Source organism: Bos grunniens, chromosome 23 (genome assembly GCF_055505025.1).
Source record: "Bos grunniens cultivar Pamir isolate PY7600 chromosome 23, Bosgru_T2T1.0, whole genome shotgun sequence".
Taxonomy (NCBI): domain Eukaryota; kingdom Metazoa; phylum Chordata; class Mammalia; order Artiodactyla; family Bovidae; genus Bos; species Bos grunniens.
Window position 1 is genome coordinate 31128188 of NC_141187.1, and position 23331 is coordinate 31151518.

At 37.6% G+C, this 23331-nt stretch overlaps 3 protein-coding genes across 3 annotated transcripts; 2 read left to right on the forward strand and 1 right to left on the reverse strand.

Annotated features, from left to right (window-relative positions):
* Positions 1 to 231: 231 nt before the first annotated feature.
* Positions 232 to 1170, forward strand: LOC147347240 (olfactory receptor 2W1-like). Its single transcript, XM_086370583.1, has one exon. The coding sequence runs from the start codon at positions 232 to 234 to the stop codon at positions 1168 to 1170; it is 939 nt and encodes a 312-aa protein (XP_086226709.1).
* Positions 1171 to 11359: 10189 nt separating this feature from the next.
* LOC147347241 (olfactory receptor 2W1-like) lies at positions 11360 to 12307 on the forward strand. The gene has a single exon (XM_086370537.1). It carries the CDS (start codon positions 11360 to 11362, stop codon positions 12305 to 12307), a length of 948 nt encoding a protein of 315 aa, XP_086226663.1.
* A 6464-nt stretch (positions 12308 to 18771) lies between these two features.
* LOC147347242 (olfactory receptor 2H2-like) lies at positions 18772 to 19716 on the reverse strand. Its single transcript, XM_086370538.1, has one exon. The coding sequence runs from the start codon at positions 19714 to 19716 to the stop codon at positions 18772 to 18774; it is 945 nt and encodes a 314-aa protein (XP_086226664.1).
* Positions 19717 to 23331: the final 3615 nt, after the last annotated feature.

Here is a 23331-nt window from a genome sequence, read left to right on the forward strand (position 1 = left end):
TCACTAGATACTCAAAAATTTATGTAATAATCTATTGTTATCATACATTAAATTTTATATTATTTGTATCACTGAAAAAATATGTTTATGTGTTTGATAATAAAACTGTTATCTATATCATTTATATAATCCTGATTTGAATTGATATTGAAGTTTCTGAATATACCCATATGATTTCTACTATATTGATTATTCTACTTTCAGAATTGCTATTAAGAAAAAAGAAAAAGAATGATCAATGACAGCTACTTTGGTGGATTTATACTCCTTGGATTCACAGGCCAGCCTCAGATGGAGATGATTATTTCTTGGGTTGTTTTTTTCTTCTACATCATTGCCCTGATTGGAAACATGGCCATCATCCTGCTATCTTTTCTCGATGACCATCTCCAAACTCCCATGTACTTCTTCCTTAGAAGCTTGGCCATTTTGGATCTCTGTTATACCACAAACATAGTCCCTCAGATGTTGGTCAATATCTGGGGCAAAGACAAGAGAATTACCTTTGGTGGCTGTGCTTTCCAACTTTTCACTGATATGGTTCTCTGCTCAGTTGAATGTATCCTTCTGGCTGTGATGCCTTATGACAGGTTCAGTGCTGTCTGCAAGCCTCTGCACTATATGACCATAATGAACTCCCAACTTTGCCAGGGCCTTGTAGGCACTGCCTGGGTGGTTGGTGTTATTAATTGCATGATACTTTCCCCCTATGCCATGAGTCTTCCTCGATGTGGAAATCACCACCTGGATCACTTCTTTTGTGAAATGTCTGCAATGATCAAGATTGCATGTGTGGACACGACAGCCATGGAGGTAACCACATTTGCCATGTGTCTGATTATAGTTCTTGCTCCTCTTCTTCTCATTCTGGTTTCTTATGGCTTCATTGCTGTAGCTGTGCTCAAGATCAAATCTGCAACGGGAAGGCAAAAAGCATTTGGGACCTGTTCCTCCCATCTCATTGTGGTATCCATCTTCTATGGAACTGTTATCTACATGTACATCCAGCCAGGAAACAGTCCAAATCAAAATGAGGGTAAACTTCTCAGTATCTTTTATTCCATTGTTACTCCCAGCATGAACCCACTGATCTATACTCTAAGGAATAAGGAGTTCAAGGGGGCCATAAAGAGACTGATTGGGAAAAAGAAAGTTCTGTGGAAACAATAGGACACTGATTTTTCCTTCCAGAAGTTTCTATTATGGAAATGTGTCCTCTACAACCTTTATATGTCGACTATTTATGTTGCATCATCACCTGAGATAAAGTACATGAAAGTGAAGTCACTCAGTTTGTCTGAATCTTTGCAACCCCATGGACGGCAGCCTGTCAGGCTCCTCTGTCCATGGTATTCTCAGGCAAGAATACTGGATTGGGTTGCCATTTTTTTCTCTGGGGAATCTTCCTGACCCAGGGATACAACCCAGGTCTCCAGCACTGCAGGCAGACTCTTTACCATCTGAGCTACCAGGGAAGTCACTTCTCACCTGAGAGAAGTACTCATGAAATATACAAAAAATTATTATCAAATATAATGCATTATTTTTTTATTTTTATTTATTTTATAATTTTATTTTATTTTTTAACTTTACAATATTGTATTGGTTTTGCCATATATCAACATGAATCCACCACAGGTATGCAGGTGTTCCCCATCCTGAACCCTCCTCCCTCCCTGTGCCATCCCTCTGGGTCGTCCCAGTGCACCAGCCCCAAGCATCCAGTATCGTGCATTGAACCTGGACTGGTGACTCGTTTCATATATGATATTATACATATTTTAATGCCATTCTCCCAAATCATCCCACCCTCTCCTACTCCCATAGAGTCCCAAAGACTGTTCTATACATCAGTGTCTCTGATGTATAGAAAAATTTCTTTCCTTTGACATTTTCCTCTACCCATATAATTACTCCAAAAAGTAATTGTGAGCACAAATGAAAGACATTTTATGTCACACACAAGTAACTATCTTTAAGTTATCAATACTAATGCTTTTGCTGTCTCATATACAGGGTTATTGTTACCATCTTTCTAAATCCATATATATTATCAAATATAATGCATTATCGAATAGCTAACATGATACATGTACAAAAAAACATATTTAAAATAAGTTTTAAACTGAGACACCAAAACTAAAAATAATTTACAATATGCACTGATTCTTTTAGATTATACATGTCCAAATTTTACTTGTATTCCTCAGTTAACTGTAATATTTTCCTTTAATTATGCTAACTAGATATTCTCATAATTTTAAGGGGTTAAAATGAGCTCTTTACTGACAGAAGTAAAACCCCTATTAACCAAGAAGACCAAGAGTTCTAGTTATCAATCATCTTCATAGTGATGCAATGTTAATTGACCACATCAAAAATTTCTTTCCTTTGACATTTTCCTCTACCCATATAATTACTCCAAAAAGTAATTGTGAGCACAAATGAAGGACATTTTATGTCACACACGAGTAACCATCTTTAAGATATCAATACTAATGCTTTTATTTTTTCCACTGATTTTCCAAATTTCTTATTTTAGAGGTCAGCATGGGGGTATTTGAAATGGGTGAATTTAACTCAATGACCATTATATCTACTACTGTAGGCAGGAATACCTTAGGAGAAATGGAGTAGCCATAATGGTCAACAAAAGAGTCCAAAATGCAGTACTTGGATGCAATCTCAAAAATGACAGAGTGATCTCTGTTCATTTCCAAGGCAAACCATTCAATGTCACAGTAATCCAAGTCTATGCCCCAACCAGTAATGCTGAAAAAGCTGAAGTTGAACGGTTCTATGAAGACCTACAAGACCTTTTAGAACTAACACCCCCCAAAAGATGTCCTTTTCATTATAGGGGACTGAAATGCAAAAGTAGGAAGTCAAGAAACACCTGGGGTAACAGGCAAATTTGGTCTTGGAATACGGAAGGAAGCAGGGCGAAGGCTAATAGAGTTTTGCCAAGAGAACACACTGGTCATAGCAAACAACCTCTTCCAACAATACAAGAGAGGACTCGACACATGAACATCACCAGATGGTCAACACCAAAATCCGATTGATTGTATTTTTTGCCAAAGATAGAGAAGCTCTATACAGTCAGTAAAAACAAGACTGGGGCTGACTGTGGCTCAGATCATGAACTCCTTATTGCCAAATACAGACTTAAATTGAAGAAAGTAGGGAAACCCACTAGACCATTCAGATATGACCTAAATCAAATTCCTTATGATTATACAGTGGAAGTGAGAAATAGATTTAAGGGACTAGATCTGATACAGTGCGTGATGAACTACGGACAGAGGTTCGTGATATTGTACAGGAGACAGGGATCAAGACTATCCCCATGGAAAAGAAATGCAAATAAGCAAAATGGCTGTCTGGGAAGGCCTTACAAATAGCTGTGAAAAGAAGAGAAGCAAAAAGCAAAGGAGAAAAGGAAAGATATAAGCATCTGAATGCAGAGTTCCAAAGAATAGCCAGGAGAGATAAGAAAGCCTTCCTCAGCAATCAATGCAAAGAAATAGAGGAAAATAACAGAATGGGAAAGATTAGAGATCTCTTCAAGAGAATTAGAGATACCAAGGGAATATTTCATGCAAAGATGGGCTCGATAAAGGACAGAAATGGTAGGGACCTAGCAGAAGCAGAAGGTATTAAGAAGAGGTGACAAGAATACACAGAAGAACTGTACAAAGACAATCTTTACGACCAAGACAATCACGATGGTGTGATCACACACCTAGAGCCAGACATCCTGGAATGTGAAGTCAAGTGGGCCTTAAAAAGCATTACTATGAACAAAACTAGTGGAGGTGATGGAATTCCAGTGGAGCTATTTCAAATCCAGGAAGATGATGCTGTGAAAGTGCTGCACTTGATATGCCAGCAAATTTGGAAAACTCAGCAGTGGACACCGGACTGGAAAAGGTCAGTTTTGATTCCAATACCAAAGAACGGCAATGCCAAAGAATGTGCAAACTACTGCACAATTGTACTCATCTCACATGCTAGTAAAGTAATGCTCAAAATTCTCCAATCCAGGCTTTAGCAGTACGTGAACTGTTAAGTTCCTGATGTTCAAACTGGTTTTAGAAAAGGCAGGGTAACCAGAGATCAAATTGCCAACATCTGCTGGACCATCGAAAAACCAAGAGAGTTCCAGAAAAACATCTATTTCTGCTTTATTTATTATGCCAAAGCCTTTGACTGTGTGGATCACAATAAACTGTGGAAATTTCTGAAAGAGATGGGAATCCAAGACCACCTGACCTATCTCTTGAGAAATCTGTATGCAGGTCAGGAAGCAACAGTTAGAACTGGACATGGAACAACAGACTGGTTCCAAATAGGAAAAGGAGTACGTCAAGGCTGTATATTGTCACCCTGTTTATTTAACTTATATGCAGAGCACATCATGAGAAATGATGGACTGGAAGAAGCACAAGCTGGAATCAAGATTGCCGGGAGAAATATCAATAACCTCAGATATGCAGATGACACCACCCTTATGGCAGAAAGTGAAGAGGAACTAAAAAGCAACTTGATGAAAGTGAAAGAGGAGAATGAAAAAGTTGGGTTAAAGCTCAACATTCAAAAAACTAAGATCATGGCATCTGGTCCCATCACTTCATGGGAAATAGATGGGGAAACAGTGGAAACAGTGTCAGACTTTATTTTTCTGGGCTCCAAAATCACTGCAGATGGTGATTGCAGTCATGAAATTAAAATACGCTTACTCCTTGGATAAAAGTTATCACCAACCTTGATAGCATATTGAAAAGCAGAGACCTTACTTTGCTGACAAAGGTTCATCTAGTCAAGGCTATGGTTTTTCCAGTGGTCATGTATGGATGTGAAAGTTGTACTGTGAAGAAGGCTGAGTGCCGAAGAATTGATGCTTTTGAAGTGTGGTGTTGGAGAAGACTCTTGAGAGTCCCTTGGACTGCAAGGAGATCCAACCAGTCCATTCTGAAGGAGATCAGCCCTGGGATTTCTTTGGAGGGAATGATGCTAAAGCTGAAACTCCAGTAGTTTGGCCACCTCATGCGAAGAGTTGACTCATTGGGAAAGACTCTGATGCTGGGAGGGATTGGGAGCAGGAGGAGAAGGGGACATCAGAGGATGAGAAGGCTGGATGGCATCACCAACCCGATGGACATGAGTTTGGGTGAACTCTGGAAGTTGGTGATGGACGGGGAGTCCTGGCGTGCTGGAACATGGGGTCACAAAGAGTCGGACATGACTGAGTGACTGAACTGAACTGAACTAATGGGAGTATTATCATGGCACCTGTTTTGAGAAAGGTAAAATTCTTTTTCTCTAATTTGGAAAAACTGGCACAAGTAAAGGTGGTTTTACTGGTCACTGAAATGTCCTATTTTCTTTATTTGGAGAAGTGTATATTTAGGCCTTCCACCCAACTTTTGATTGGTCTCGTTTTTTGATATTGAGTTGCCTGATGTGTTTGTATATTTTGGTTATTAATCCTTTGTCAGTTGCTTCATTTGCAAATATTTTCTGCAATTATGAGGGCTGTGTTTTCATCTTCTTTATGATTTCCTTTGCTGTGCAAAGCTTTTGAGTTTAGTTAGGTCCCATTTGTAGAAAGGAAGGCCTCTAGACTATGAGCTCAGGCAACCAACAGCAGAGGGTTAAATCTGAAAAAGTGAGTCCATGTGTCCACAAAAAAGATTTAAGGGAAGAACAGGATTTTTCTCAGCAGAATGCCCTCCCACATATGACCCACTCTTCCCATGGCCAACATCTACAATTACCTTTTCAGTCTTCTACTTTGACACCTGTTATCTTGTTAACTCTTTGCAATAAATCTAGGAGACATCATTAGCCCCATCACATAGATCATGCCTTTAAAAATCACATACTCCTTCTGACGGAGAATGTTTTTCTGCTTCCCAGGTCCTAGGGTCGACCTCCACGTGGGTGTGGACACTGGCTCCTGTTGGGGAACGGTACACAGCTAGTACAGCCGTGGGCCTCAGGGCCCTTGGAGGCAGATTCTGGGACCACAGTGTCTTTCCTGTAGGGTTGTTTTGAGGCAGTGTGCAGAGTTTTTAAACCACATATTCATAAAGATATTTTGTAATTACTAAATGAAAATTTACTATGTCTCCTGCTTTGCAATCTACTTTTTATACTTAAAAATATTAACCTACATCAAAATTTTAAATGCCTATGAAATATCCCTGTCTACAGATACAACAAAAGATACTAAATTTATTCCTGTTACTGAGCATGTGTTTCCGGTTCCTCACTATTCTACACACTTCCATGAGTGTGCTGTTATGTCATATACCCCTGAGATGATGTGACAAGAATACCAAGACAGGTGGCACTCTGCAGTGTTCTTTCCAAAAACCCACAGCCCCACTCTAATCATGAGACAAATACTAAATCGACACAAACCGAGGGACATTCTGTAAAATACCTCACAGTATGCCTCAAAACTGTCAACATCATTTTAAAAATGGAAAAAAGGAGACAGAAACTGTCACAGACCAGAGGATAGTGAGACATAACAGTAAAGGCAATGTGGCATGCCAGATTGGATCCTGGGACAGAAAGAGGACACTAAGGGAATAACTGGTGAAATCTAAGGGAACTCTGGAGTCTACTTAATAGTAATGCATTTTTTTTTAAGATTCTACATACAAGTGATACAAATGAACTTATTTACAGAATAGAAAGAGACCCATAGACACAGAAAACAAACTTATGGTCATAAAGATATTGTCATAAGATAATATCTTTGTCACTTATGGTCATAAAGATATGGTCATAAAGACAAAGAAAAACAGGGGGAGGAATAAACAGGAGTTTGGCACTAACATATATACACTACTATATATAAAATAGATAACCAACAAGGACCTACTGTACAGCACAGGGAATTCTATTCAATGTTGTAAATTAATAGTACTCCAATATAAAATAAAAGTTAAATTAAGAAATAAATGTTTCCTCAGACCCAGGGTTGTGTGTAGAAGTGAGCTTTTTAGGATATAATTTTATGTTGTCAACTAAGATTTTCTACATTAAGTTTTTTCACGGTGCAGTCTCACTCATGTCCAGTGAACAAAGAAAAAACTATATCTTTCAAATGTCATTTAGCTAGTGGTTTCTTCTTAGCTTCTTCTAGAAGTCATTTCAGGGTTAGGAACTCTTCCATTGATAATGCATCATTTCCTGTTCCTGTTGTTTTAATGAGTCAGATAATTCACCACAGGCCATATTCACAGAGAGATAGGGGTTCTTTCAGCTATTTGCAGTAGTGGGTATGCTTTTTCTGCATTGTTCCACACCTGTCTGGCCTTCTCTAATTCCAGAATATTTTTCAATTTTACGATCTATGTTTCAGAGGTCAGATTTTAAAATGAAGTTTGCTTTTATGCTTTTATTATTTTCCTTGGTGAGGGAGTTTTTCAGAGAAGGAGAATTAATGATTTTTCATCATACTAGTAATAGAATTTTAATCAGCCATTACAAATAATCTTAGGATCACTGACAAGGCTTACATTTTCTGATGCAGTTACTAAAACTATTCAACAGCAAAAACTGCTGAATATTTTTTGGAATTCAGTTCAGTTCAGTTGCTCAGTCATGTTCGACTCTTTGCGACCCCATGAATTGCAGCACGCCAGGCCTCCCTGTCCATCACCAACTCCCAGAGCTCACTCAGACTCACATGCATCGAGTCAGTGATGCCATCCAGCCATCTCATCCTCTGGCGTCCCCTTCTCCTCCTGCCCCCAATCCCTCCCAGCATCAGAGTCTTTTCCAATGAGTCAACTTTTTGCATGAGGTGGCCAAAGTACTGGAGTTTCAGCTTTAGCATCATTCCCTCCAAAGAAATCTCAGGGCTGATCTCCTTCAGAATGGACTGGTTGGATCTCCTTGCAGTCCAAGGGACTCTCAAGAGTCTTCTCCAACACCACACTTCAAAAGCATCAATTCTTTGGCGCTCAGCTTTCTTCACAGTCCAACTTTCACATCCATACATGACCATGGGAAAAACCATAGCCTTGACTAGACGGACCTTTGTTGGCAAAGTAATGTCTCTACTTTTCAATATGCTATTTAGGTTGGTGATAACTTTTCTTCCAAGGAGTAAGCGTCTTTTAATTTCATGGCTGCAATCACCATCTGCAGTGATTTTGGAGTCCAGAAAAATAAAGTCTGACACTGTTTCCACTATTTCCCCATCTATTTCCCATGAAATGATGGGATCGGATGCCATGATCTTCGTTTTCTGAATGTTGAGCTTTAAGCCAACTTTGTCACTCTCCTCTTTCACTTTCATCAAGAGGCTTTTTAGTTCCTCTTCACTTTCTGCCATAAGGGTGGTGTCATCTGCATATCTGAGATTATTGATATTTCCCCCGGCAATATTGATTCCAGCTTGTGCTTCTTTCAGCCCAGCGTTTCTCATGTTTGGAATTACATACATATAAAATGGCAATTTCCAGGGAGCGCGTAATTGATCTGTGTGCCCTCAATGGGAGTAACAGGCAAATGTTTAAATAATAAATTATGGTTTTCAGTCTTAAAGCTATCCAATGATTGCCACCATAATTTTCTCACCCTTTCTGTCTATGGTAGCGAGTCTGGTACACTTCTATGAGGTACACCTATTGCTGAAATTGTCCTTCTTTGCCAAAATTGGGTATTTCATTGTTATGAAAATATATTTGAAAGTTAGGTTATACAAATTAGAGGTGATAGAAACTATAAAAACTACAATTACTATTATAGGTAGGTTTGTACGTCTCATCTGTATTGTTCATTATGTCTGTTACCTTGTGATAATCTGTAAGTTCTTGACAAGCAATGTTCTCCCATTTAAAGTAGAATAATAAGGCCATCAATAAAAGTATTTTATTGATCAAAGTGCATATAAGAAATGTATAGACTTGTACAATTGTAGTTACTTATTTAATCTTATATTAATAGTATTGATTAATTGGGGGAATTTCTCCTGGGAGATTTTTTTTTAACCATTTATCATTTATTTTTTTTTTTTAACTTTACAATATTGTATTGGTTTTGCCATATATCAACATGAATCTACCATGGGTTTACACATATTCCCCAATCTGAACCCCGCTATCACGTCTCTCCCTGTACCATCCCTCTGGGTCATCCCAGTGCACCAGCCCCAAGCATCCTGTATTTTTTTTTTAATGATCTTCTTCCTTGGATAATTATACAATACACATTTAATTGCTAATGAGTAACCCAATGTCCCCAAGGTCTTTCCAGACTCAACCAATTTTATCACTGCTGGTTTGGGAAAACTACTTGTTATCTTCCACACTGAAGATGTTTTCTTCTCTGAAATGTATAACGGTAAGGGTCTTCTTGAATGGGTACATGAACTGCAAAAGATGACAGGCAGTGGCTGCCTCCTGCCATTATCACATAGGATCTCAATGGCAGGTGGGAGGAATGGTATAATGAAATAAGTAATGAAGAATTACATATTTAGTCTTATTTAGGGAAAGAGAGAAAGAAACATTTCCTACTTTAGAAGAGTTCAATTTTTCTCCTCCAGAAAAGTCTTTGGTTACATCACCACCACAGAAAACTCACTAAGCTTAATTAGGGTAAGTGGGGAAAGAAATTACGCTGTATTTAAAACATTTGATAAGATTTCCAATTTAAAGAATTTGCATAAGAGTTTCTGGTTTCTATAACAATTTTCTTTTCTTCAAAGTTTGAAACATACATTACATCCTAAATTGATTTCACTTGAAAATGTGTATTTGTGTTTTTAATTTCTACCCCCCCCCCAAATTCATAAATTCATTTTAACAAACATTTGTTAAGAACTTAGGAGATACCTTATGAGGTGGCTATATGGATAAAAAGCTTTTGTTTTAAGATATAAAAGAGAATGAATTCAATTTTGCATATATGATTGATATGGGAGTAAAACCCAGTGGAAATCCCACAGATTAGCTAAATTTGTACGTTTGAAGCTGCAAAAGATGAAAGGACCATAAAAAATAGAATTCTTAGTTATGTGTACAGAATTAATTAGTAACTGAAGTCACAGAGGCAGAGGAAATATGGGAGGAAGGGGATTCCATTAGAGAATGTTGTTCATAAATGCAGGAAGAAAGGCGGGAAAGAATGGAAATTCCACTGAGGGAAATGTTAGTGACAAATTGAAAAGAACTATTTATGAAGGCAAAGGCCAGGTCTAATATAGAAGAAATTAACCTGCCATTGAGAATTCAAGCAGGAAAATAATTTTAAAAAGACCACAGGTTTAGAAACTAGGAATCCATTTGTGGGCTTGAGAGACATTTTCTTAGCAGAAATGAGTTTGCAAAAAGACACTAGTTTTGTTAGATAGGAAAAGAAATGTCCATGTGTGGTCATCAAAGTCTCTTTGGACCAACCTCAAATGTTTACATACTTTTTTCTGTGCTAATCCTGAGAAAAGTCAGTAGGGATATAAACATAAAAATAACACAATCCCCCCTCCTGAAGTCGTTTAACATTTTAAATGCATAAGTAGTAGAACTGGACCTCCTGCAAGATGAGGGATAGGACACAAATAAATATTAATGATTGAGATAAAACTAAGAAATGAGTACCTTTTAAAAGAATTACTTCATAGGAAATGATATAATTTGGAATCAAAAGTACAGTTGAACCACAATATTGTAAAGTAATTAGCCTCCAATTAAAACAAATAACATTTTTTTTAAAAAAAGAAAAAAAAGTTGTGTCCGCAATGAAAAAGGGAGAACACTGTTTCTGGGGAGTGATGGAAAAAGAAAAATAATGTTTGGAAGTACAAGTTTTTAGTTGAAAGTTTGCATTTTAAAATATAAGATCAGAAGATTGATATAGCAGAGTGAACATGGACAGCAGGATTGAACCTTCGTGCTTAACTATTAGAAAAGTCGTAACAGTTATGCAGCCTTCATTTTCTATGAACCCTTGGATGAAGGAGGCAAGAATTTGTTGCAGATTCCCAACCCCCTTTCCAGCATCCTGATTTGTAAAGGGAAGTCCATCTGGCTTCATTCAACCATTTTTCTCAGGATTTTCTTCTGAGACTTCTGCAGGTTTTTGCCTTGACACAGAAGGAGACAAAGTAATTGAGAGTATAAACTCTGGAGGCAAAGTGCCCTTTAGATAAATTTTATACCAAATTGGATAAACAGGAAAGTTAGAATAATTATGAGGTTTAAATACTAACTTTTTAATTGTGTGATGTTTATCTTAGCAATATATACATGTGATATTCTTTAAAAATATATTCACTATGGTTTCCAATATGTTAATATTTTATGTTCACAGCTGATATTAAGAAAATAAGAAAATGATCAATGATAGCTACTTTGGTGGTTTTATACTCCTTGGTTTCCCTGGATGGCCTCAACTGGAGATGATCATCTCTGGGGCTGTCTTTTTCTTCTACACTATTGCCTTGATAGGAAATATTGCCATCATCCTGGTGCCATTACTAGATGAGCGTCTCCAAATTCCTATGTACTTCTTCCTCAGAAATTTGGCCATCTTGGATCTCTGTTATACCACAAATATAGTCCCACAGATGTTGGTCAATGTTTGGGGTAAAGACAAAAAAATCTCTTTCAGCAGTTGTGCCTTCCAACTTTTCATTGATGTGACATTATGCACAGTTGAATGTATGCTTCTGGGTGTGATGTCCTATGACAGATTCAATGCTGTCTGCAAGCCTCTACATTATATGACAATAATGAGCCCTCAACTCTGTCAAGGCCTAGTGATCATGACCTGGATAATTGGTATCATTAATGGTGTGATCCTCTCTCCCTATGCTATGAGTCTTCCTCGATGTGAAAACCACCACCTGGATCACTATTTCTGTGAGATATCTGCAATGGTCAAAATTGCATGTGTGGACACCAAAGTCATGGAAGAAATGTTATTTGCATCGTGTTTTTTCATTTTCCTCCCACCACTTCTTCTCATTCTGGTTTCATATAGCTTCATTGCTGTAGCTGTGCTCAAGATCAAGTGTGCAGCAGGGAGACAAAAAGCATTTGGGACCTGTTCCTCCCATCTCATTGTGGTATCCATCTTCTATGGGACTGTTATCTACATGTACATACAACCAGGAAACAGTCCATCTCAGGATGAGGGTAAACTACTCAGTATCTTTTATTCCATTGTTACTCCCAGCTTGAACCCACTGATCTATACACTAAGGAATAAGGAGTTCAAGGGGGCCATGAAGAAGCTGGTTAGAAAAGAAAAACCTTCTGAAGAAACAGTAGGACACTAACATCTTTTCACAAGGCATTTCCAATAAAGAAATTGGCCTCGTGTAACCTTTAATTCATTGTGAAATTATTTTAGTAGTAGCCATTACCTAAAAGTAAAAATAATACCTAGAAAAATGTGCTTATATTTTAATGTCAGTGTCCTATAATGCCAAGGGTTGATTCTAAACTAAAAATGCCTTTCAAAGTCACTAGCCAATGGCCAACAGGCACATGAATAGATGCTCAAAATCATCAATTATTAGAGAAATTCAAATCAAAATTACAATGAGGTATCACCTCACACCAGTAAGAATGGTCATCATTTAAAAGTCTATAAATAATAAATGCTGGAGAGGATGTGGAGAAAAAAAGAACTCTCTTACACTGTTGATGGGAATGTAAGTTGGAGCAGCCCCAATTGAAATCAGTGTGGAGGTTCCTTTAAAAACTAAAAATAGAGTTATTATATGGGCATGTATCTGGAGAAAACTCTAATTCAAAAAAAGAAATATATGCACCCCAGTGCTCAGGTATGTGTATGTGCTCAGTCATGTCTGACTCTTTGCAACCCTATGGACTGCGGTTCTCCAGGCTCCCTTGTTCATGGGGTTTCCCAAGCAAGAATATTGGAGTCGATTGCCATTTCCTGCTCCACCAACCAGTGCTCATAGCAGCACAAGTTACAATAGCCAAGACATGGAAGCAACCTAAATGTCCATTGACAGAAAAATAGATAAAGAAGCTCTGGCATATGTGTTGTAGGTTATTATAATATAGGCTAACATAGGTTATTCTTGTTGTTGTTCAGTCATCCAGTCTTGTCCTACTCTTCGGGACCCCATGGAGTACAGCACACCAGGCTTCCCTATTCAACACCAACTCCCAGAGCTTATTCAAACTCAAGTCCATTGAGTTGGTGGTGCCATCCAACCATCTCATCCTCTGTCATCCCCTTCTCCTGCCTTCAATCTTTCCCAGCATCAGGGTCTTTTCCAATGAGTCAGTTCTTCGCATCAGGTAGCCAAAGTATTGAAGTTTCAACTTCAGCATCAGTCCTTCCAATGAATATTCAGGACTGATTTCCTTTAGGATTGACTGGTTTGATCTTGCAGTCCATAGGTTATTACTCAGCCATAAAAAAATGAGTAAAAACAAATGAATAATGCCATTTGCAGCAACATGGATGACTTAGACATTATAATACTAAGTAAAATAAGTCAGACAAAGATAAACGTTATATGATATCACTTATATGTGGAATCTAAAAAAATGATACAAACACACTTTTTTACAAAACAGAAATATGCTCACAGACATAGAAAACAAACTTATGCTTACCAAAGGGGATGCGGGGAGCTAAAATAAGAGTTTGGGATTAATATATATACACTAATATATATATAATAGATAAACAAAGACCTACTGTAAAGCACAGGCAACTATATTCAATATCTTATAACAGCCTATAACCTCTAATGGAAAAGAGGTTATTTTGTATATATGTATACATATATACGGAGAAGGCAATGGCACCCCACTCCAGTACTCTTGCCTGGAAAATCCCATGTATGGAGGAGCCTGGTAGGCTGTAGTCCATAGGGTCGCTAAGAGTCGGACACGACTGAGCGATTTCACTTTCACTTTTCACTTTCATGCATTGGAGAAGGAAATGGCAACCCTCTCCAGTGTTCTTGCCTGGAGAATCCCAGGGACGGGGAAGCCTGGTGGGCTGCCATCTATGGGGTCGCACAGAGTCGGACACGACTGAAGCGACTTAGCAGCAGCAGCAGCATACATATATACATATGTATACATATATATATATATATATATACACACACATATATATATTTGAATCACTTGGCTGTATACCTGAAACTAACACAACAGTGTAAATTGACTATATTTCAATTTAGTTAAAAATGGATGAAAAGTAAAAGAAAACGTCCTCACTCATCATTCCTAGTCTATAAATCATGTGCCATTCTTTAAGCATTTTCCTTATAGTTCAATTCAAGCTTTATCAAGAGGCTGAAATATTTCAGCACTGACCACACAGTATGAGTCAGATGATTCCATCCTCAATATAGTATCACAGAAACGTGAATTTTGATAAAATTTTCTACGTAGTGTCCTTAATAAAAGAATAAAATGCATTGAGGAGGGCATAAGACATTTTCACAGCTGAATCGGGTTTTAAGTATAAACAATAAATAAACAGATACAAAAATCCAGTAACATTCAAAGGCAGATGAAATAGGTATTTGAATGTTTTTGCAGAATAATAATATTGTTGTTAAAGTATAGGCTATCTTGGTAGAGAGAGAAAAGAATCCAAAAGGTAAATTTAAGCCCGATTGTTAAAAAACTGTGGAGTCTATACTCTCAAATATTTCTCTGATGACTAGTGACTTTTGCTTTTATTGTTCTTATTTGCTCTTTCAAATGCTGTTCTTACTGAATTCTCCTTCTATTCACCTGAAAAGGGGCAAGATTTATAACTTTTATAATAGCCACGTTTTAAGTGCTACTTTTTTCACGTATATCTGAGTTTCTATGGCTACACACTAAAAAAGGCACACATGCAAACATACACAGGTACATATATGAACATACTACTGATTATGGTTTTTATACTGGTGAACATATATTCCTGCCTTCTAGCAGGTCCTATGTTCAGGGCTTCGGGTGGATTACAGGACAATATATAAACAAAACTTACCATGCAACCATCAGAAGGTTCAATCTACCACCATCTACAACACACGTGCCAGAATATGACACTAAATTTCAAAGGAATAGAATGCCTGAATCCATAATATAGCCTGCCTTTTCCTGAATTAGTCACTTATACAAGGAAATATTGATTATCTAGACTATCTATGAAGGAATCAATATTTTCTGACTTTTTTGTGGTTTTATAACAGTGCCTGGGTCTCAGTATATATTCCATACAAATTTGTGATTAGAGTGAAAAAAAATCATATCAACAAAAAAGACAGTACAAAGCTAAGTCCACAGTGCCTCTGATCACTATTTCCTCACTCATCTCCCCAAACGTAAATGCATTTTGATCATCTACATTTTCCATGCTGTTATTCCCATAGTGGAATCCCTTTCCTTTCCCACATGCCTGCCCTTATCCTTCCTAAAACCTTCCAAGCTACCATTGTGATCTCCTATCCCATAATTAATAATTCACCTATATCCTCAAATAATTTACTTAACATTTTCTATACCTCCTAGTTTTAACTGAATTGAGACCCTCTTTTGAAGACAACATTTCAACCACATCTCCCTTATGAGAAAATAATCCCACCCTCACTTCTTCAGAAAGCGGGATTTGAGCTATCGGTTTTATTCTACTTCTAGACCATTCTTCCCTTTGCTCCTATATTTAAAACACATGGATTAATTTGAAACTCATGTCATTTTGGCTGAGCAACTATCTAGACTGGAACTTCCCACAATAGGTCTAGACAGCTTGCATCAAAAAGGGAACCGTCTTACACTGTTGGTGGGAATGCAATCTAGTACAGCCACTATGGAGAACAGTGTGGAGATTCCTTAAAAAACTGGAAATAGATCTCCCTTATGACCCGGCAATCCCACTGCTGGGCATACACACTGAGGAAACCAGAAGGGAAAGAGACACGTGTACCCCAATGTTCATCGCAGCACTGTTTATAATAGCCAGGACATGGAAGCAACCTAGATGTCCATCAGCAGATGAATGGATAAGAAAGCAGTGGTACATACACACAATGGAGTATTATTCAGCCATTAAAAAGAATACATTTGAATCAATTCTAATGAGGTGGATGAAACTGGAGCCTATTATACAGAGTGAAGTAAGCCAGAAGGAAAAACACCAATACAGTATACTAACACATATATATGGAATTTAGAAAGATGGTAACAATAACCCGGTGTACGAGACGGCAAAAGAGACACTGATGTATAGAACAGTCTTATGGACTCTATGGGAGAGGGAGAGGGTGGGATGATTTGGGAGAATGGCATTGAAACATGTAAAATATCGTGTAAGAAACGAGTTGCTAGTCCAGGTTCGATGCACGATACTGGATGCTTGGGGCTGGTGCACTGGGACGACCCAGAGGGAGGGTATGGGGAGGGAGGAGGGAGGAGGGTTCAGGATGGGGAACACATGTATACCTGTGGTGGATTCATTTTGATATTTGGCAAAACTAATACAATTATGTAAAGTTTAAAAATAAAATAAAATTAAAAAAAAAAGAAAGTGAAAAAAAAAAAGAATCACTCATGGTGCTATTTAAAACATCCATCCCAGGGCACAATCAGATGCTTTAAATCAGAAATTCTGAGTATGAAACACAATACTTTAATTTTTAACAAGTATACCATGTGAATCTTATGAATTCTAAAGTCTGGGGAACAGTATATCTTCCCTTCTTACTGCTATCATTAACTGGTATCATGGCCTCTCTCTACATGCATTTACATTTTGGCATCAGAGGCACAGCTTTCCTCTTACTAAAGGCCTTGGTATCATTTCAGGCTGTGTCACAAGTAAGATGAACTTTTGAATATGCCAGCATCCCTGTTTCCATCTCCAAGGTAGATAGGACTTCTCAGTCTCAGGAACTCATTATTATGTCCACATCATAAATCTCATCACTCCTAGAGCTGCTCCAGCTGTACAATCTTAAAGCAAAATATCACAAAACAACCTCTATCCTTTTAGATTTCCTTCCATTTACTCCTTTTAATCTTTGAATTGAGTAAAAAGATAACAAAATTATTATATAACCATTGTTCTCTTATCAACAGTGAGAAATATTATGTTATTTCTAACCAGTTTACTGTTGGTTTGAGCAACAATAGTTTTTTAAGTTTGCAAATAAGAATTTAAGTTTTAAAAAATGTTGATATGAAATCTCCAAATCAGAAACAAGTGGTACAGTTTATCAGTACAGAAAATGGGATGGAATACAGCCTAATACTAATTCCATCTATTATGAATTAGGCATAAGCAGATAGGAGGCATATTTGATTAGACAATCTTACAGGAGAATCAACAATTTATACCTGGATTTCAGTGAAATAAACTAGAGTAGTGAACACTTATAAACAGTAGCTAAAAAGCATCAATAAATAAATTTTGGTGGATAATATTCAAAACGCACGTGGCATAGTGATCAGACATAGGCAGGAGATGAAGAACAAGTCTCTCTATTAAGCTGATAAATTAAAAATACTTTGCTTAATATCTCTTCATACCATTGGACAGTAAGTTCCATGATGTTGATGAATATTTGTATCTTATCTACCATTATATACCCAGGATCTAGTACAAAATAGGAGCCTAATTTAAAAAATCAATAAATATCTCTGAGATGAATGAATAAGAATTGGATCGGATAAAAATTATGACAGAGACTCAGAATGAAGAAAAAAGAAGTCTATTCCCATAATTGGTGGCCCATACTGAGAAACTTGGACACACCGGGTTGTAGAGCAGCAGCAGTACCAGGAACAATAAGTACTGACCTCTGCTTGGCAAGTACATTTGCACTGGGGATTTCTAGTACATTACACATAGACAAAGGACAGACTGAGGCAAGGAGGCAGAAGTAACTCAGAACCAAGAAGCACTGATTAGATGTCCTGAGTGTTTATTAAACAATCTCTGAAAATGTTAGGAGCCTTGTTGGGACGAGATGGTTAGATGAAAGTAGTGGTTGGGTTTGGAGGAAAATAGACCAAAGCAAAAAGAAATAAATGTAAAGGCACGAGACATTTTACTTGGTCTTTTTTTTGCAACCTTATGTTTCTTTTGTTGCCCCAATTCAACTATATTATGTGCTCTTTAATATGACTAATAAATATATTCATTTCTACCACATCAGTTCAGTTCAGTTCAGTCGCTCAGTCATGTCTGACTCTGCGACCCCATGAATCGCAGCACGCCAGGCCTCCCTGTCCATCACCAACTCCCGGAGTTCACTCAGACTCACGTCCATCGAGTCAGTGATGCCATCCAGCCATCTCATCCTCTGTCATCCCCTTCTCGTCCTGCCCCCAATCCCTCCCAGCATCAGAGTCTTTTCCAATGAGTCAACTCTTCGCATGAGGTGGCCAAAGTACTGGAGTTTCAGCTTTAGCATCAGTCCTTCCAAAGAAATCCCAGGGCTGATCTCCTTTAGAATGGACTGGTTGGATCTCCTTGCAGTCCAAGGGACTCTCAAGAGTCTTCTCCAACACCACAGTTCAAAAACATCAATTCTTCGGCGCTCAGCCTTCTTCAGAGTCCAACTCTCACATCCATACATGACCAAATACTGTGCCTAAATCAGCACCATGAAGGAAATAAGGATCTCAGCTGAACAAAATGCAGCTCTTTACTACTTTAAGGTTGGGAGGTATATCTTCCGATTTTTTGAAGACCTCAGAAAGAACGAGGTCATTCTCTCTTCTCAGGTTAAGCAAAAGTCCAACATTTTTAGTTATTCCAAATACCCCAGGTCCTCCTCCCTAGTCTTATTAGTGATCCCTTTACCTCCTTGTTCCTTAGAGTGTAGATGAGCGGGTTAAGAGTCGGGGTTACAACAGTGTAGAAAAGGGTGAGAAACTTGCCCTGTTCATGAGCATAGCGACTCTTGGGTTGAAGATAGACAGCTGTGACAGTGCCATAGAAGAGGGACACTACAAGAAGATGAGAAGTGCAGGTGCCAAATGCTTTCTTCTTGCCTGAAGTTAACTTTATTCTCAGCACAGCTTTAGCAATAGCAATGTAAGAGGAAAGGATAATGATCAAGGGCACCACCAGGAGAATAATACTGGCTATGGACATCTGGATTTCATTAGAGATGGTATCTGCACTAGAGACCTGAATGAGGGCTGGAACTTCACACACAATGTCATCCACCCTCTGGTGGGAGCAGAAGGGTAACTGGAGGGTAGCAGGAGACTGAATCAGAGACTGAATCAGGCCAGTCCCCCATGCAAAGATGGCCAGCTGCAGACAAATTTTTGGGTGCATGAGAGTGGTATATTGCAGTGGATGACACACTGCCACACAGCGGTCCACAGCCATGATGACAAGAAGGATACATTCAGTGGCCCCAAGCCACAGGAAGACATAGAGTTGAATGGCACAGCCAGTGTAGCTGATGGTCTTCTCTGGACCCCAGAAATGAACCAACATTTGTGGAACACAGCTGCTGGTGAAACAGAGATCTAGCAGAGATAGGTTGGAAAGAAAGTAATACATCGGGCTGTGGAGTTTGGGATCCTTCAAGGAGATAAGAATTATGACCAAATTTCCTGTAATAGTCAAGCAATAAAAAATCAGAATCACCCAGAAAAGTGTCTTCTCCAAATATGGCTTGTCAGAGAAGCCCAGGAGGATGAAATCACTATGGCTGTCATTACAAATGGTGAACATAGCTTCTGGAGCAATTGTCTTTTGAGGCAATGGTTCAAAAGTAGTTGCTCAAAGGCCTGCACAGAGATAGGGAGAAGGGCAGTATGATTACTTTCTACTCAAGGGCTCAAGGGTGAGATTTTTCCCTCCTATATTTAAAAAAATACAAAATTTAGTAATCTGTTTTAATCATTCATACCCATAATTCATTTTCTTTATTTTTGTTTCCCACCTTGTTCATATTTTGTATCTGATTAGAATTTTATATTATAAATATTACATAAATAAATACTGAATACCTTCTAGTCAAAATATCTTTGCTAAGTATTATGAGATTATTTTTATCCTTGCTCTCAAAGACTACACATTTATTACCTTTACTACATAGATTTTTATATAACTTACTGTTCAATAACATTCTCTTTCTCTTTTTTCCTTTTGTTCTCATTTCTATCCTTTTGGTTTTTTTTTTATTTTATTTTATTTTTAAACTTTACATAATTGTATTAGTTTTGCCAAATATCAAAATGAATCTGCCACAGGTATACATGTGTTCCCCATCCTGAACACTCCTCCCTCCTCCCTCCCCATACCATCCCTCTGGGTCATCCCAGTGCACTAGCCCCAAGCATCCAGTATGGTGCATCGAACCTGGACTATCTCAATTTGTCTGAATACCTTTCTCCCATCCCTCAGTCTTCATTCCTCTCTCTTCATCCTCCCTTTCTCTTCTTCATTCCACCTTTCCACTATCTCTCTTGATTTTTGAGCTTGAATTATTCCTCAGACACTTTATGATATGTGATCTAAGGAAGTTATTTAAACTTACTGTTCTTATTTATTTCTTTAGATTATCTTTGGAAAAACAGAGGGGAGGTGGAGGAATCATAGAACCTACCGATGCCTGTTGGAGAAACTGAATATGCGGACTTCCCTGGTCATCCAGTGGTTAAGACTCTGCCCTCCCAAGGCAGGGTGTGGGTTCCATGCCTGGTCGGGGAACTAAGATCCCACATGCCATTTGTGGGATGTGGCCAAAAAAATAAACTAATGTGAAGACAGTTCCTGGCCCATAGTAACTGCTCAGTGTTTATTACGTATCATAATCCTGATGATGATACTTTTCAGTTGATCGTTGTAGCAGCAAAACATCAAAATATAGAAGCAAAGTTTTACAGAGAGTACAAGTTATATCATTTAGAAAAAAGAAATCTCATATATCTACATTTTCTCCCTTGAAAAGTAATTGCACCCACTTCTCATCACTTTAAATAATCTATCTTTATATTGCAGTACAGACATATCAGTTTTTAATATGCTTTTCTTCCCATAAAACCTGAGATTACAAAACAAATTTGAACTATGTACTATCTATTACTTATCTTTCCAGCAGATTAAGAAAAGATTTGGGGAAATATTCTTTCCACTCAATCACCGGTGGTATTTTCTTAACATCCTAAAGAAAGATGACGGCCTTTGTGCCTTTTCCTTCTTTCTCCCTTTTTCTGTTGTTAATTTTTAAAGATTCTGTACTCTCTTCCTTCACCTTCATGCTTTTCTGTTCCCTACCAGTTTTCCTATTTGTGTAGCATAACAAAATCTGTCAGCTCTTCAACTTTAATACACTTAAAGCTTGATACACTTTTTACATTTCTAAGTATTTTCATTTACAATAAGCTTTTGCCAAGGGAGTCTCCCATCAAGACTCACAGAAGGAAAATAATCAAAGTTAAAGATTTGAAAAAGATTTTACAAGTCTATGTCTTTCAGTGACTCCCTTTAGCTGCCAGTCCTTCAAGAAATGTAAAATCTTGGACTCCATTCTCTTATCCAAATCAATGTTTGATAAAGTATTACTTATGTCAACATTTAAATAAAAGCATTCCTTTTCCAAAACAGTTACTTCCCTGGTGGCTTAAACGGTACAGAATCTGCCTGTAATGCGGGAGACTTGGGTTTGATCCCTGGGTTGGGAAGATGCCCTGGAAGAGGGCATGACAACCCACTGCAGTATTTTTGCCTAGAGAGTCCACATGGACAGAGGAGCCAGGCAGGCTACAGTCCATGTGGTCACAAAGAGTCAGACATGACTGAGCAACTAAGCACACAAACTAAATTATCATAATTCTGATGGCAAATTTCAGGCACTGTATCTATCTCTTTATTCATAATTTATTACTTATATACCAAATCATTCCACAAACATAGACTTAAGAAAATGTACATATAGTCAATGGATAGAAAGAAATTTTAATCGGAGATCCATAAACTGAACAGACATTGTTAAGCAGTAGCAGCATCAAAGCTCTGCTTGACTGAGTTCTTACCATGTAACTTGATAATTTGATAAGTAGCTTATCTTATTTAATCCTCACACATACAAAAATGTATCAGGTGTTGAAATATGTCTGAGTTATCTTCCTATATTTTGTCAGCAATTGTGCTATATATTTTTATCACTTTAAAATAATTGTAAAAATGAAAATGTGAACTAGAGGAAATCTAGCAGATGCTTTACCCTCTGAGCCATCAGGGAAGCTCCAGAGGAAATCAAATGCATGGAAATGAAATGTGTTGAAAACATTTAAAATCATATGGTAAAGAATCTGCCTGCAAGGCAGAAGACCGAGGTTCAATGTCTGGGTTGGAAGATCCCCTGGAGAAGGGCATGGCAACATACTCCAATATTCCTGCCTGGAGAATTCCATGGACAGAGGAGCCTGGCAGGCTACAGTCCATGGGGTCACAAAGAATCAAACACAACTGGGTGACTAATATTTTCCCTTTCTTTTCAAAAATAATACATTGTGTCAAATGGACCACTCAAGCCAAGATTCTAAGAAAAATTATGATATGCCCTGATATTTACAATCTATTATATGAATTCATAGGGGTGAATTCTTAATCTCAGTCTAATATAGTTTCAACAACATAATATCATGCAGCTTTTTACATCAGTATATGTTTTTACTTTTACACAGCTGCTAGAAGAAATTTCCTGAATATTCTGGTCTTATTGTTTTCTATCTATCCACCTTACTCTTACCCACCTACTGTGAATTACATTTGATTTTATCTAAATACTAGAAGTAGATATATTTCAAGTTTTCTCTCAATCAATAGTTCTCAGTATCTCTTACAGGATAGTAATCTACAAGGACTCACAAACACAAATATTTTGAAAGGAATTAAGATGCACAAGATCCCTCATATCTCATATTTTTAATTTACTTAGCTTTTTTTTTCTTTAAAATGATACCAATTTTTGAATTGGTATCTGAACCTTTGTTCTTTTTTCTGTGCCATTATTCCTTTATTTTTTGTAAACTTTTGCAAACTAGAGTTGATATGTTACCACTTTGATTAGGAATCTGAGTTCAATATTTAGTAGAAGAAAAAGTTAATGTTTTAAAAACTCTGAGTTGATGATTTTCCCATCTCCAAAATCAAAACACCTCCTATTCCATCCTATGATTTTATCTACTTCAGTAACTTTTGGCTTGTGTTCCTTGTATAAAGCTAGGTTGTTCTACTTTTCCTGGTTTTCTTTGTCTTTTAAAAGATATTCTCTGTATGTATATATCTATTTATATTTCTATCTAATACATTTGTGTCTCTGTGCATCTATCTAAGTTC

Excerpts from the sequence above, each read along its gene's own strand:
- LOC147347242 (XM_086370538.1), bottom strand. The coding sequence starts at position 19,716 with ATGTTCACCATTTGTAATGACAGCCATAGTGATTTCATCCTCCTGGGC.
- LOC147347241 (XM_086370537.1), top strand. The coding sequence starts at position 11,360 with ATGATCAATGATAGCTACTTTGGTGGTTTTATACTCCTTGGTTTCCCT.
- LOC147347240 (XM_086370583.1), top strand. The coding sequence starts at position 232 with ATGATCAATGACAGCTACTTTGGTGGATTTATACTCCTTGGATTCACA.